This window comes from Callorhinchus milii, unplaced genomic scaffold, assembly GCF_018977255.1.
Source record: "Callorhinchus milii isolate IMCB2004 unplaced genomic scaffold, IMCB_Cmil_1.0 Scaffold6, whole genome shotgun sequence".
NCBI classification, from domain to species: Eukaryota; Metazoa; Chordata; class Chondrichthyes; order Chimaeriformes; family Callorhinchidae; genus Callorhinchus; species Callorhinchus milii.
This window is the reverse complement of record NW_024704747.1, coordinates 20,008,994-20,024,923: the sequence shown is the minus strand read 5'-3', so window position 1 is coordinate 20,024,923 and position 15,930 is coordinate 20,008,994. Positions and strand designations below refer to the sequence as shown.

General features: G+C 39.1%; 1 protein-coding gene across 1 annotated transcript in view; it reads right to left on the bottom strand.

Moving 5' to 3' along the window:
• The window catches only part of LOC103182963 (unc-80 homolog, NALCN channel complex subunit), a 72,973-nt gene that overhangs the window by 15,417 nt on the left and 41,626 nt on the right, over positions 1 to 15,930 (bottom strand). The window contains exons 38-57 of the mRNA XM_042336237.1: positions 15,222 to 15,308; positions 14,677 to 14,860; positions 14,416 to 14,510; positions 14,212 to 14,301; positions 13,425 to 13,526; positions 12,484 to 12,664; positions 11,727 to 11,992; positions 11,113 to 11,247; positions 10,265 to 10,403; positions 9,324 to 9,420; positions 8,952 to 9,122; positions 8,642 to 8,734; positions 7,346 to 7,564; positions 4,856 to 5,056; positions 2,344 to 2,467; positions 1,802 to 1,927; positions 1,545 to 1,668; positions 796 to 1,002; positions 384 to 568; positions 110 to 275 (exon numbers count right to left, since the gene is read on the bottom strand). Coding sequence (XP_042192171.1) covers positions 110 to 275; positions 384 to 568; positions 796 to 1,002; positions 1,545 to 1,668; positions 1,802 to 1,927; positions 2,344 to 2,467; positions 4,856 to 5,056; positions 7,346 to 7,564; positions 8,642 to 8,734; positions 8,952 to 9,122; positions 9,324 to 9,420; positions 10,265 to 10,403; positions 11,113 to 11,247; positions 11,727 to 11,992; positions 12,484 to 12,664; positions 13,425 to 13,526; positions 14,212 to 14,301; positions 14,416 to 14,510; positions 14,677 to 14,860; positions 15,222 to 15,308 — 2,992 coding nt within the window. The remainder of the gene's footprint in view (positions 1 to 109; positions 276 to 383; positions 569 to 795; positions 1,003 to 1,544; positions 1,669 to 1,801; positions 1,928 to 2,343; positions 2,468 to 4,855; positions 5,057 to 7,345; positions 7,565 to 8,641; positions 8,735 to 8,951; positions 9,123 to 9,323; positions 9,421 to 10,264; positions 10,404 to 11,112; positions 11,248 to 11,726; positions 11,993 to 12,483; positions 12,665 to 13,424; positions 13,527 to 14,211; positions 14,302 to 14,415; positions 14,511 to 14,676; positions 14,861 to 15,221; positions 15,309 to 15,930) is intronic.

Sequence of the window (15,930 nt, the reverse complement as noted above, 5' to 3'; positions counted from 1 at the left end):
CATGATATTCAAGATATAGGAGTGCTGTGAAATAGATGGTTAGAACACATTTGACTTTTGACCCTTAATAATCTGTAAAACAGGAAACTTTTCGCAAGATAAGCATTACCTGCTCCACTGTGCACTGCCTCCTTCAGGATTTTTAATTCATTGTTAAACTCAACAATAAGTGAACTCTTGCAGAGTGGCCTTGGAATGAACCTGCGCTCAAGCTGGTCTGTAATGTGATGCCTTGCAGTTAGTTCCTCATGATTTTCAGCTGGTTGGTTTAGTAGCTAGAGGAGCCCAGGGGAAAAAAGAATAAATTTTCCTGTTTACAACCGCTACATTGAAACTATATATACATGAACTAAATAAGTGACAAGTTTTGAAATTTTCTTTACCTTACATTGGATGAAGGGCCGCAAGAGAACAAAAATAGGAATTCTTGTTCTTACTATAAAGTCGATGAAATCCCACATAGCCAGGCCACCGACCCGCCTCATTGCCATCTCTTTTATTTGTAAACTGAGTCTGTACCACTGACTGCCCAAATGATGCTCAAAGCAGACGAGAATCACTTTAAATGCTAAAGTGACAGGTAAATCAGAAATGCGATTCAATGTAACAGTTTTACCAGCGTCAACTAACAATATTGTTATTACATAACAACAACCCTAGATTATCATACAGTTCCACAGAAGATATACATTATAAGCAATCTCATGCTCCAGTGAGGTGCATGATAACATAATTGTCCTATATTTTGTTTCTGTGTTTTCATCAGAGCTGAAGATTAATGTTGTCCAGCATTACCTAGATAAGCTGCCTGACTCGTAGATTCTGCCAGTCCTTCACGTCGCAAGTCCTTAGCAGTATCTCCTGGGGTTGAACAATGTGCAGGTGAGTTCTCCAGCATGAAGTTTTTGCTGCGAGATGTGCTGATGATCCGTGGTGGAAGGAGGATATTAATCACAGTTTGTAGCAGCAGCAAGACCTCTGGTTGCTCCAATTTGGGGCTATCTATGTAGCAAAGAAAGACTAATGTCATTTAAGGATAAAAGTTTAAGGTTGCATAAACCAATAATTAATCATTCTATAATAATGAAGGTCCTTCCTGTAAGCCAATATGTTTTCTAGACAAAGAACATTTAAAAAAAATGTTACAGTGGCTTTGTCTTCAATTAGAAATTACTTTTCATAGATTAATTTTAAAATAGACACCATTAGATTCTATTATCAATTCTCTCCATTAGATTGTTTTTTTTCTTTTTATTTCGTTTTTGTGCCTTTTGATCTGCATGTTAGTGTTCTACAGTTGAAGAACAATTAAAGTGCCCTATGCACTACCCTGCATGAAGCTGTATCACGTCTTTGAGATGTCTCAAAAAAATAACCGTCTATACTAATAATTCTTGCATTTGACTTGAGGGAGAAGGAAAGAGATGGGTATGGGAGAGGCGATTAGGAGAGATGGAAACTCAAGCGGAGTAGAAATCCCAGCATGGGCTGGTCGGGTGGAATAGCCCGTTTCTGTGTTGTAGAAAAATAATGAAAAATAAGACCTTTGCTGCCAGTTCCTACTGTCAGCACAAATGGTATCAGAAGATTCAGAAGCATCCCTTCTCTCCTTTCGTTATTGGTAAATGGAGAAATTACATGACTCAAGGGAAAGTCTTCTTTCAATGCCTTCAAAATGAAAAAAAAATTACTTCATTAAGACAAAATTAAACAACTTGCATTTATAAAGTGCCCTTCATGTCGGAGGCATTTCAGAGCACTTCTTTGGTGGCTTTATTTTTAAGCAATAGGTTTCATATACCTGGATCTGCAATGCTACTAGTCTAACAACAGCTGTACTGAAGGGAAGTGGAGGAGAAAGATATGGACTCAGGTGTAGAAGAGGCAAACCATCGGCAACACTAGATGGTCCTACAACACCCATCACCTATAAACAAACAAGACAAATCATATCCACTGTGATTAGATACAAGAGAAACCTTTGTTTTATACTTTTGCGCTATCACCCTGATGGCAAATGTCTATTTTAAGTGCACAATTACAAAGCACAATAACATCCTGTTTTATGTCTATGCATAGATTTAAAGTTATAAACCACAATAAAATTAATTCACCAATTAAATAGAAATAGGTCATAGTTATTTCTGATAGTGTACCTATAAAGAGAGATGAGCTACAGCCACAATGGGGTTTAACATGTTGTTTTAAACAGCAAACGTTTTTCATCCTTATAATGGGATCTCATGTTAGGCATCACAATAATTCATTTAGTATCACTTTATTAACATACTTAAAGATATTCATAAAGGTTGGCAGGAATTAAGCAAAGCTCAGTTTACTTACCAAATTGACGCAAACATTGATCAACGATCTGAGATGCGGTAGGAATGAAATGATTGGCTGTCTTTGAAGGGTTAAACAAATGCCTTCAATTAAACTACTTGCAGCTTCCCATTCCACCTGACGTCTGAAGCAACAAAATAAAAAAAACTGGTCAATTTCTGACTAAGTATTACCATGTTGTATACATTTCCTTTGTTCCTTTAAAAACTGCCATCATCACGCCCACCCTGAAAAAACCCTCCCTTGATGCGTCGCAGCTATCAAGCTACCGGCCCATCTCCAACCTCCCCTTTCTCTCCAAGGTCTTGGAAAGAGTTGTCGCCTCCCAACTGCGCTCTTTCCTCTCCACCCATTCTCTTTTTGAACCCCTTCAGTCAGGTTTCCGTGCTGCTCATAGCACAGAAACTGCCCTGGTCAAGGTCACCAATGATATCCTGACTATCTGTGACCAGGGCTCCCTCTGTCTCCTCGTCCTCCTCGACCTATCGGCAGCATTCGATACGGTCGACCACGCTATCCTACTCCACCGCTTGTCCTCCCACCTCAACCTTCAAGGCACTGTCCTTGAATGGTTTAGCTCTTACCTTTCCCACCGTCTTCACTTCGTCTCAACGAATGGCTTCTCCTCCACCCCCCGTACTGTCTCATGTGGTGTCCCTCAGGGCTCTGTCCTCGGTCCCCTCCTCTTCACCCTCTATATGCTCCCCCTCGGTGACATCATCCGCAAACATGGGGTTAACTTCCACATGTATGCGGATGACACCCAACTCTACCTTTCCTCCTCTACTCTCAACTCCACGACCACCGATGTCCTGACAGCCTGCCTGTCCGACATCGAGTCCTGGACGAGAGACAACTTTCTTCAGCTCAACGTGCGAAAAACCGAGGCCCTCCTGATTGGCTCACGTCAGCGCCTCCGCACCTCAGGCGCTGACACCATCAGCATCCAAGGCTGCACTCTCCACCTCTCAAAGCCAGTCAGGAACCTCGGCGTTTTGTTCGACCCTGAGCTGTCCTTTCTCCCTCACATCCGCACCACAACTGGCACCGCCTTCCATCACCTCCGGAATATCGCCAGATTACGGCACTACCTCACCCCTCACGCTGCTGAAACCCTGGTTCACGCCTTTGTCACCTCAAGGCTGGACTATGGGAACTCTCTCCTCGCCGGCCTTCCCGCCACCTCCCTCCACAAGCTGCAGGTCATTCAGAACTCTGCAGCTCGTGTACTGTCCCGCACCAGGCTTCGGGACCACATCACTCCTACCCTCGCTCGCCTCCACTGGCTCCCCATCCCCCAGAGGATTGATTTCAAGATCCTCATCCTCACCTACAAGGCCATTCACGGCCTTGCTCCCTCCTACCTCTCCAACCTACTATCCCCCTACCTACCTGCCCGTACCCTCCGTTCCTCTGGCTCCGGTCTGCTCCACGTCCCCGGCCCCAACCGCCCTACTATCGGTGGTCGGGCCTTCAGCCTCTCAGCCCCGAGGCTCTGGAACTCCATCCCCCAGTGCCTTCGCCTTGCTTCCTCCCTTTCCTCCTTCAAGGCCGGTCTCAAAACCTTTCTCTTTGACCGAGCCTTCAGCTCCCCTCTCGACTCTCTTCCTCCTCCTCGCTCCCTCCCTTCCCTCCCCTCACCCTGACCATTTCCCCCTCCTCTCTCCCTCCCTTCCCTCCCCTCACCCTGACCATTTCCCCCCTGCTCGGGTCATGACCCAACTGTGCAGCGCCTTGGGACGTCCTCCTGACGTGAAAGGCGCTCTATAAATGGAATCTTGTTGTTGTTGTTGTTGTTATTGTTTGTGTTCATCAAAGTGTGGAACATGACTTCTTAGGAACAGAGCGTGTTACTACTTCAGAAATTGAACATGTCAGGTGGGGTATGTTGTCAAACTCTACAGCTATTCTGCTGAAATATGGTCTTATTCCTTAAAAAAACACACCCCTCTGAGTTAATGAACTTTTTCCATTTTTACCAATTTGTATGAAATTAAGTGCACTTTTGTGGGTCTCTGACTATTAGAAATTGGACAGACTACCCAATTTCATTTCACAGAGAATCATTACACCAGTAAAAGAAAGACTTTTGTGCCATCATCCTGGACTGGATTCAAACCCAGGTCCCATTGTGCTATTCACTTAGTACTTGGGACGTCCTCCTGACGTGAAAGGCGCTTTATAAATGGAATCTTGTTGTTGTTGTTGTTGTTCAGGATGATTTCTAAATATTTTAAAACATTAATCCAATTGGAAAGCATCATATCTACAAGGAAACTCACAGTCATGAGGTGGGTTCACAAAAGAAACAAACTGCAGGCGATTTCTGCAAAGAGAACCTTTATGATCTCTTTCGGACAGATCTAGACCACCTTGTACAAAGCTGTTGTCTGTTAATTGTCCATGATTAACAAGGCTCACACATCTGTCAAATCCCTTTGTTAACTGACAACAATTTATTCACAGATATCGAACCAACATGCCTATTTTACTAGGTTACCACACAAATTACCTTAAGGTTGGCATCTTATGAATTTTGTTAAACATCCGATCCAGTCTCTTTAAGATTAAAATGAGAGCTGGCCTTACAGCCTCTGCAGTCCAATCAGTGATTGGTAACATTTCCATAATGTACCTCCGTAGCCCACGACTTTCCATTGTTTGGGTGTCATATGGTGCCAGCTTTAAAAGGGAATGTGCGATTTCTGCCAATCTAAGGTACAATAAACATCAAATCTGTTTAAATAAAGTGCATAAAATAAAATCATGGATTCATAATTAAATTGCGATTCTCTTAAGAGATACAGCCAATTTACATATTATTTTCAGACTAAACAGCTTGTGTGCAAAGACCAAGGAAGACTAATATTTATGTGCACATAAGATAATTACATGACAACTGAGGTCTGCTCAGTTTTCTCTTGGGCTTCTGGCTGTTAACATAAGAGCCTGCCTCAGTCTGCACTAAACATGAGATGGGGAAGATCTGGATGTTCTGCCTCATGATAAGGTTTGAGTTAGTCTGAATATATTAATCTGATAAGAAGATGTTTCATTGAATTTGTGATACAGAAATGAATCCACGTCTTTTCAAGTGCATACGAACTTAGGAAAAGAACCGCAAAAGTGAGATACTAGATTCTCTTTGCGATACTGGACTGAAATTCAGCTACACAACAGCTCAAGCAGTGACTCCACTAGGGTCAGGGATTCTTCCCATTTGCTTCCTGTTAACCCTGCAAGCCAAAATACCAACAGGAAAGCTGGTCCTAGCAGGACAAGCAGCAGAAAGCTTGCCAGGAAGCACTAGCAATGGCAAGCTAAATAGCTATTATCTATTAATAAATAATAATAAATAGTCCTTGCATTTGATATAGCCCTTTTCACATCTTCCAGACATCTCAAAGCACTTAACAGAATATACTGTAAAGAATTTGTTGTCGAAATGCGGCAGCCAATTGCGCACAGCGGTGTCCCACAAACAGTTGTGGAATGAGTGACCAATCTTTTTTTGAGGTAATATCATCCTCGGAAAAGCCATCTGCCAATCCTACTTACTGCAAGGTAAACAGAGGCGTGTGATGAAACGAAACTTGGCCAACAATTCGCCCAGCAGGTAATCAAACCCAGGTCTCTCGTTTGCGAGGCGAGTGCTCTAATCACTGAGCTGCATTTTAGCTTGTTAAACTCTTAACAGTTTCCCAACTCTGGGGTCCCTAAATCTTGAGCCTTGTAACCTGCATCTAATACTTTCATGTGTAGGTGACATACATATGTGAAACTCTAAATCTAGTTTATATACTCCCAAACAGCATAAGTTTCTGCATGCATCAGACATCTGAATGCCCAACAAAAATAGCGACTCCCAAAATACATAGGCTCCTGAGAATTCAATAGGATTCATATGCATTCACTGCAAATGATTGTTTCCTTTCTTTATATTCCCACTTTGTTCAATATGCTTAATATCATCCTAATTATTTTGAACATTTGATGAGGTATTTGAGGAAAGGATCAGAAATACAGGGATTCTAGCCTCTTCAAATTTTAGATTGAGTAGATTACTGGCAAATTCTTAAATTCAATCTTAATTTGAGAGCTAGTTTTCTGTAGTTCTTAATGAGTGAATTTCAAGCCCCAAAAGTCCCAATCTGGGACTGGAAGATGCTATAATTCTCAACTGACATCTGTGCCTGTGTCACAGGTTTCCTTCCCACTGACCCTGCAGTCCACACTATGGATTCCTAAATTTGTGCTTTTAATCTGCCATTCTAACGTATATTTCACAAACAAGTACACTGTGCCCACAAAATAGACAGTCCCTCCTCAAAAAATTAAATTAAAAATACAGTCACTACACTCCACAGTATATTCTGAGAAGCACTTTGAGACATCTCAAGGATGTGATAAGGCGCTGTATCAAATGCAAGGATTATTATAATAAAGAAAGAATATCCTGTGCAGCTCTTTAGGACATGCTCCCAATGTGAAAGGAGCTATACCAAATGAAATAATTATTATTATTATTATCATCATTAAGCAACCAGCACAATTACAAGACTATATTGAAAAATCACTTTAAACAATAAAAGGTGGGCCATGGCCCCTATTGCTTTTGAAAAGAGGTGATGGATCATCTGTTACACAGTACTTTATTAAAGCTCAAAAGAAAAAATTATTGCATCCAAATGTGCTTATTCAGCCCTTTGAAGTGCAGTAAAATGGAACTAAAACTGGGGCACTGCGCTAGCCTCAAAAGTCTTCTTGCGGCAGAGTAAACAAAACTGGGTCAATCTGATCAGGTCATCATTAATCTTCATCTAAGAGGAAAGCATTTGCTCATCTCCTATGCCCTTTTCAAAGCTGCAGATGAATCATAAAAGATCGCCATTTATCTGTGTAAAATAATAATAGTGAAAGATAGGAATGGATAAGAAATTGACATTCTAATATAATATAGCAAAAGTAGGTTAGCTTTTAAAAACAATGCACAAAAGTGCACCTCATGTGGGACTTCACATCGAGCAGCTCCAGGGCAGTCAATCTGGGTTCTCCAGCCATATTCTGCAGAATTTTGAGCCTGGGCCCACAGTGCTTGAAGAACTCAGTGCAGATATTTAGCAGCGACTCTCGAGGTCTACGGAATTCCTCCCTTGCTATGCGCTCATCCAGCTCTTCTGTTGGAAGACCGTGGCCCTCTTCTAACAAATGAAGATTATCTCTGTGGAACAAAAATAACTTCTCTTAATTATAATTATCTGTAATAAAAGGCATTCCTCACATCTAATTCATCCCTATAGTCTCAATCCAATTTGTTACCCTAAATCATCTTGCTTAAACTGATGATTCCCTCTCTCTTTGCTGCTTGTCAAAGTTCTAGAATGGGATGGGCAAGTTTTTAGTACGTCTGAGCCACTAGGAACTCACCACATCAAAGCACACAAAAAACGTGGCAATCTGACTTAGAAAGGCAGCAGAAATGTGGTAATTATCACAATGTTGAATTAATCTTCAGATAGCTCTTGTTTCCTTGTTTCATGCCGATACTTGGGGCTTTAAAAAGGAAAGTGTTGCATTTCCAGTGCTAATATTAATAAATTCCATCAATGGTCATAAATATTCCTCCAATAATTAAAAAAGAAACTGCTCAAGCTTCCCAAACCGTCAATGGTCACTACATGAAGTGGTACTGAACCAAACTGATTAAGGAAGTTCCCAAGATGTACCATCCCTGGCCTGGGCTGACTCAAACGATCTCAGCATCTCAATCCACAGGACAAGCATTGAAAGAAAGGTCAGGCTTGCCTTTTCTGTCAGCTGTCCAGTCACTTCTGTTAGAAATTTCCACGAGTGAGACTGGGAATAGGTAACAGACCACTGCCATGCTTCAAACATAGCTCCTTGATATTCCAGTGCCTGAGAGCAACATAATCTGCTGAACAGTACCCTATCATGAGAGGAGGGAAAATATGGGGAAAAAAAACACAGATCTTTGGGAATGTTGTGATGGAGAATGTTGTGTGACATGGCACACGTAAAGCTCTTGTTCTTGCAATACTAATGGGAGAGATACTAAGTGATATTTCTGCATTTCTGCACAGATAAACATTATGGAAACAAAAACAAGGTTGAGTCTCTGATGTCTCAATGGATTGGGCAATTCATTTGCAGTGACCAGGCTGCCCGTTTACACACACAGAAGGAACATGGAGCTCGTGTGGAGGGACCAAGAAAAAGATAAACAAATATGAATTGAAACGGGAAAAAGCATTTGTATATTTCACAAGACTTTACTTACCTTGTGTTGCCCCCTCCAGACATAGCATGATTGGCTGTGGGAGCTCCTTTGTGACCCTGGTCCGATCTACTCATCTGAGGAGCCGTCATTGGTCTGTTGCCATGTCAAGGAAAGTTAAACATTTATACAAATTTCTTTCCAACATCAAAGAGCAAATTCCCATTCCCCTTAATGTCATTTGATCCAATCAATTACAATAATTAAAACTACTAAATTCAGAATCATTGGAAATGAGCTACAGAGTTTACTTTTTTTTTAAATAAATCATGTAATCAGCTATGAATGCTCACAACATCTTTATTAGCCTTACCTGGTGAGAGATTCTACACTGTATAATAGAGCTTGTAAGGATGTGGCAAGGCAACCGATAGAAGTGATTTCTTCCCGTCCTGCAGATGCAGTCTCCAGCTGAATGGTTTGCTTTTTGAGTTTTTGTAGATAACAGGGAACCAATGCCTCCAGAACCATCAACATTTGAAGGCTATGACACAGAAAATAATAAATGAGATAAAATACCTATTAAATAACATTAATGTCAAATCCTTTTAAAAAAATGACAAAGTAAAATGTGTCCCCCATGGGGATTGAATTTCCTTTATAATGTGAAGTATTGAGTACAAGTACATTATTAATTTATGATTTTTTCTCCCCATATTAATGTTTTACATAAATACTCCAATACCTTCGAAATGATTCAGGTGCATATGCAACTACAGTTACACACAGCTTGATGCCTTCATGTATAGAGAAGACAAGATCCTCACTTCCATAACAGAAATCTAGATGTACAAAAAGAGAATTATACAGTTTAGCTTGTGCAGTTTGCAGATCATACTTGGAGTTGAAAGTAAAAGGCAATGAGTCATTTGTAGGACATGAACATTGAGTGCAATGATAGCACATCATTTTTGTGCTGGGAAGGATAAGTGAAATGATCACCGATAACCACATTCAAGTAGGGGAGGTGTTGAAGAAGAAAAGGTTGGAAGCATAGAGGGCACCAGAGAGTCACAAATTGCAGGTCCTTCCCTAGGGTTGCAATAAAATGAGTTATAATTGGGTATGTCTGCATTCAACGTGCACAAACTACCAACCCATTGGCCTATCCTAATTGCAAAAGATACCATTCCATTAGCGTCTTTTGTGACACCATTGCTCGTCCCCATACACCATCAAAGCAAACATACAACCTTCTTCTCTCCATAATCCGTAGTTCTCTCAATAATAATCCTCACATTTGATATTGAGCCTTAAATGTTGCCCAATGTCTCAAAGCGCTATTCCAAACCCTTTAAGATCCCTTAATTTTTAAATCCCAGAATAAATGTTAAGCAAAACCTAGGTCATAATCCGAGGATTAAATTGTGTTATAATCCAGTAATGTACAATAATATACAAGCAAATGCGTAAATTCATTCTATAATATCAGAGAAACATTATAATTTCAGACAGAGAAACGGATTACATATATCATACTGTATAACACTCGTTTTGGGAAACATTAAAATGATGTAGTGAAGTTTTTGCAAATAAAAAGCTGCACTTTATGAGAACTGATGACTCAGACAAAACAATTAAATGGAGAGTGACAACGGCAATGTATTTTTATCCAATCATTATTACCGAGAGATTTTAGTGGTTTCTCAGCTTTAACCAACTCCAGAACATCCAGGATATCCCGTGTATCTCCCTCTAATGACACCAAAAGGTCAAACAAGCACTGAGAAGACACACCCTTAGATGACCCGCTGCTTGTAACATCCTAAATACAAAAAAAGACAAATTGGTGAATTTAAATCTTTGTTTTCTCAATTTTTTTTTTGCTTCCATTGGCTTTGGGGAATAATGATCAGAAATGCAGAATCCTCTACAAATTGATACTAATTTTGTTCCCTGTCAACAGGACATCTGCTGCCTGCAAGGCGAGACGAGGGATTTTGAGGTTTAGTTGCTTGTAGAAACCTCTACAAATTTGCATATAATTTAGCACATAAACAAAAAGTGATTAAGTAGTCTGAATTCAATTCTGCCTACAGGGGGAAATAATATTTTTAGAATACTTGTAGATAATATTGCTGTCAGATGATTTTTCTACTCCACCGTTGAAATGTTTAACCTGAAGAAAGGACCGCTTAAACATATATTTTACTGAATAAAACTAACAGCTGCAGCTGAGACTTGGTCTCGGAGATTTTATTACATTAACTCCAACACAAGTAATTTTGCATTGTTCAAGATTGAACAAAGATTATTACAAATTCAACCTGCAATTTCAAGTCAGTTGCAACATTACATTTTGTATAATGTTCATCTTGTATTAAGAATAAACATAGTTTTATCAATCTGAGTAGCTAAAATTAGTCCTGATAACCATTTTGCAAATAGTCTTGTAGATTACATTAGTTTTAATAGGCATAATCGACATTTCCTGGGGGAAGGAATGAATATCAAAGTTATTTTGTTTTGCTCACAGCAAACTCCAGTAATGGTGCCACACTCGCAAACAGCTGGAGGATAAACGGTTTCCGATGCAAAATGTAAAACTGTCGACAAGCAAACTCAATTGCATGACGCAACAATGGATTGCTTTCATAATCAGCATAGACCTATGAAAAAAGAAATGAAATACAGGGTAAATCAAACAGTAAGATAGCACACAACTGAATCTTGAATTCCAAGAATAAATAGCCTTTTTAATTGGTTAAAGTAATTAGGTCTTCAATAATTAAACAGTATAATAAATCATTGGTAATCATTATGGATTCCCCAATTATTTTGTTTCAATTAAGATTATTGAAATCAGACATTTTCTAAAAGAATGTTGTTGATTGTAGTTTTGGGGTAAATGTGTCTGTAATTTGCATTTGCTGCTGCACAGCAGTCATTTTTGTTAAGAACTAGGTTTAGATGTGCTGGGATTAGGTATGATTACCGATCAATGTGGCACAAAAGGTAGAGAGGAGTCAGAAGGTGAACTCGGGTGGTGAACTCAACTAAATTTCAATAACTATTTCAAAAAAGGAAATCAACAGAAATGTATTCTTGTACAATTTTTACAAAATGTTATGGATTGAAGGAAACTTACCTGGAGCATGGAAGGAAGGATCCATTGATACCCGCTCAGTGAGAAGAGATGATTGAAATGCACTGCTGTATTGATAACTGTGGCGGAATACTGTCGAAGCAATGCACTGTCCTCTGGATGAAGAATCAAAGCACCATTAAAGGCATTCAGGAAGAGCATGATCTCATCCCCCCAGGGAAACTCACTCGGCAGGCCCAGAAACATCTCCTCCAATAGTTTGATCCACATGCTCTTATGAAGAGTATCAAGTCCAAACAGCTCTTTACCTGAAAGATATGTTAAGGAGCTCATCCCAAAGGCTGATATATTATGTTAAAGCAATAAATTTACAACTGTATTTTAACAGCAATCCAACTATTCAAAACGGTATAATTTGTAAAACAATTATTACAAATGTACGTGCATGGTAGAAATGGGACTGTGGTTACACTAAGTGACTCCATTAAAAAATTAGGGGCTAGAGATACAAGGCAATTCATCTTAATCAATGCATATTGAAAGACTTCGTTAAACATCGGTTATTGCGATAACAATGTGAATCTTTACAGTCCAGTAACTTAATGTAAATCAGTTTCATGCAGAAAAATCTGATTAGGAATCTTAATATCTTTGGATCAAACTAATTCAAATTGCATTTGTTCTTTTTGTAAATCAAAGGAGTGATTTTGCTTCACTGACATTGCTGTATCACAACTCTACAAAAAATAGACCTGCTGTAATCTGGTTGTAACTGATAGATGATGAAGTACAAAGATACCTTGATGTTCACCAAACAAAGAAAAATCTGCATCAATGGCACTTCGTGGGAAAGATGGTAGTCTAAGAAGATCCTCTTGTAGCAAAGATACGTGTGATTGTTTGTGCGCAGCAGGAATATGCTGGGTGAGGGACACCAGGAACATCACACGGCCAAGCTCCTCCAGTTTCCGAGTAAACACCTGTTTGAAAATAGGTGTAACACCTTAGCTTGTTTAAAAGCTGCAGCTTAAATACTAATATATAATAATCCTTGCATTTGATATAGCACTTTTCGCGTCTTCTAGATGTCTCAAATCGCTACACAGAATATACTGCAAAGTGTATATTTGTGGGAGAAATATGGCAGCCAATTGCGCACAGCACTGTCCCACAAACAGTCGTGGGTTGAAATTACCAATTTATTATTGTTTTTTTCTTGAGGGATTATTATCAGGCGTGTGGATAAGGAAACTTGCCCAAGGTTTCACCCTACCAGGAATTGAACCCAGGTCCCACTTGTAAAGCGAATGCTCCAACCACGAAGCCACAGGACTCCACCACTCTCCCCTGAAATTCTCTCCCAAAGCCTCTTTTCCTCCACTGCTATCAAGCCCCTCATAAAAACATGCATTTTCTGCCGTGTTTTTGGTAAACATCATTAATTCTTTCTTCCTTCTCTCTGGTTGATGCTTTCTGGTCACATTTGAGAGCCTAAGAGACTTTCATTCTATAAATGTCAATCGTTGGGAGTTCAGTTGATTTCTCGACTGAACTGATCTCTCTGCATAAGGATGCCCACAGCATCAGATTTAGTTACCGGGATAGCTCTCATTCTGATTATGACTCTGAACATTAAATGGTGTCTTTGCTAAAAATGTATTTTAATGGGATAACATCTATGTCCAAAGAAAGAGCTACATAAACAGCCTTTAGGTGGCACCACAGAACACTTGTCCTTACCTGTTTCTCAATCAATTCTTGTCCTTTTTCTGGCAACATGTGAACCAGATTCAGTTGGGGTGAGACTGACCGTCGAAAGGGATATATATCGCGCACATAAGTCTGCAAAGAAAACAGCCACAATACTCAGAAATAGTTCAATGAAAGACTGTGGTGTGATACAAGGACATGGAGACTAAGTTCGATGCCTTGCTTGTGCTGAGCTAGATGTCTGGCAACTGGCCTCACTGTCAGTGGTTTTGTAATCCCTTGATTACAAAGTGGCCTATCAAAGATCCCATTACTAATTATTATTCAATGAACCCCTACTGAAAAGTGCATGCCAAGTGATGAAAATGCTTGGGTTCAGATGTGATGGTTTCCCCTCCTCAGTTAAATAGCCTTTAATTGTTCAAGCTTGCATATGAAGAACAGATACTTGGGCAAATGGGTAGAGGGTTACCTGTGGATTGCCAAAGATGAAGAGAGAAAAGGAGCAGAGAGAGATAAAAATAACAGACTCCTGGATCTGATTCACAAAGCACTATTTCGTTAAAAAAAACATTATTGGAAATATCTCCTAACAAATACAAATTGTTTCCACTGGTAAATTTAGGTAAAGAACCAATTTTGAATCTTTCATTTATTTACACAATCCATTGAATAAAGACTCAAGAGATAGGCTTTCTCATTATTTCTGCAATATTCAGCAATTATCTACAATATAACATCAAAAGCTCATAATAAATAGCGACATAGTAAATTTCCAACAGAAGCAGGCCATTAGCTAACCCATCCAAAGCCTTACTTTAGCATAATGTATCAGGTTCCATCGTTTGTCCATCAAAAAGTAATTGCTAGACTGAGCTTCAGGAATATTGAAGAACTCCAAACATTCCTAGAAAAGGAAACATCAAGCAATGAGCATGTTTATAGAGAATAGGAAATACAATGTACAGTGTATAATATCCAGATTTATTTTCAATTAAATGACACATAAAAATTGCTTTACCTTGAGGACTGCTTCAAATTGTGTATCCTCATGCACTGGTAGTTGTGTTGGAATATCACATTCATTTTGTCCATGTACAACCAGGGTCTTTGTGCCTAATTTAACCAATGAGTCATTTTTTTGAGGCAATTAATAACCAGAATACAATACACAGAGATGATGAAGATACATTTCTAATTTTATCAACAGTAATCATTAATGACATGTACCAATAACTATGTCACATTTGATTCTGGCTTTCAGTGGGTGGCGTGATCCTACCTGGCATAGATGCAGTAACTAGCAGTTTGACTTCACATTGTTCTTTTTTCATTGTTTGTTTCAGGTCTTTGAGGAATAGGCCTTCCACATAGCCTACAACCTCCCAAAGGAAAGTGAGAGTGGCTGAGATTGCATCCATACCCCATTCACAAGGGGTACGCACAAAGTACATTATCAAGCCAACCTGAAATTAAATGGAAAAAGTAGAGAATGGTACTTTATTTCTGCTCTAATGCCATTTTAATATAAAATAAATAGAATCATAAAAGTGCATAACTAAATCTAAGTAGGCTCTAGCATATTGTCAGAGGAGGCACAATTCTAAAACAACTTTACACATGCTTTTTAATTGGCATCAAGGTGAAGAAAACTATGGAGCAAAAATTACTCTATTAACCATCATATTTCCCCTAGATTATAACAGAAAACACTTCCAACTTTAAGAGCTTTTGAAAAGGAAAATGGATACCATCTCACAAGAAAAATGTTGTTCTGAAATATTCACAATAAATAAAATCGGTTGTTCAGATGCTAGCAATGCTTACCAAGTAGTTAAACAGAATATGAGATGTCTGAGCAGGTAGATCGCCAATATTCAACAGAAGTTTTCTCAGCATGTAGATCAGCTCATCCTGCAGAAGGTCATACAGCAACAAGGCATTACGTCATTTGTTGTGCAATTTAATAGATTCGAAATGAAAATTATATACCGCGGTGATATAAAGATCTTATAAAATGTAAAATTCTTCACAAGACATGACTGAAATGCATGCGTTGATAACTGTTGCAACAATCCATTCATTCATCAAAATTAAAACTCGTCTGTGAAAGTCCCTGTAAACTTTCCATTAACTTTAATCATGGGCAAATTGCGCAGAAATTAAGAAATGGACTGATACATTTAAAAGTTAAATGGTAATATTTAGCCTTATGGGAGGCTGAGAGTACTGTTGGATCTTGAATTCTGGAAATACAAATCAAAGACATTGTCTCCCTCACATTACCAAACCATAGATTTAGAGGCCCCATGCACAATTTTTCATTTGGAAAATATAGATAATTTCAATGCCAGGACTTGGATTCTTAACAGATTCTGCATAATTTTGCAATTTTTTTGTGAGACCAAAGCACCTGAGAACTTTTTTTTAAAATATAGGTAACATATGTAAAGTAATGGTAATCACTATAGAAAACATTAATTAGGGGTCAGTTTATCTCAGTTGATAGCACTCTCTTCTCTGAATCATAAGGTTG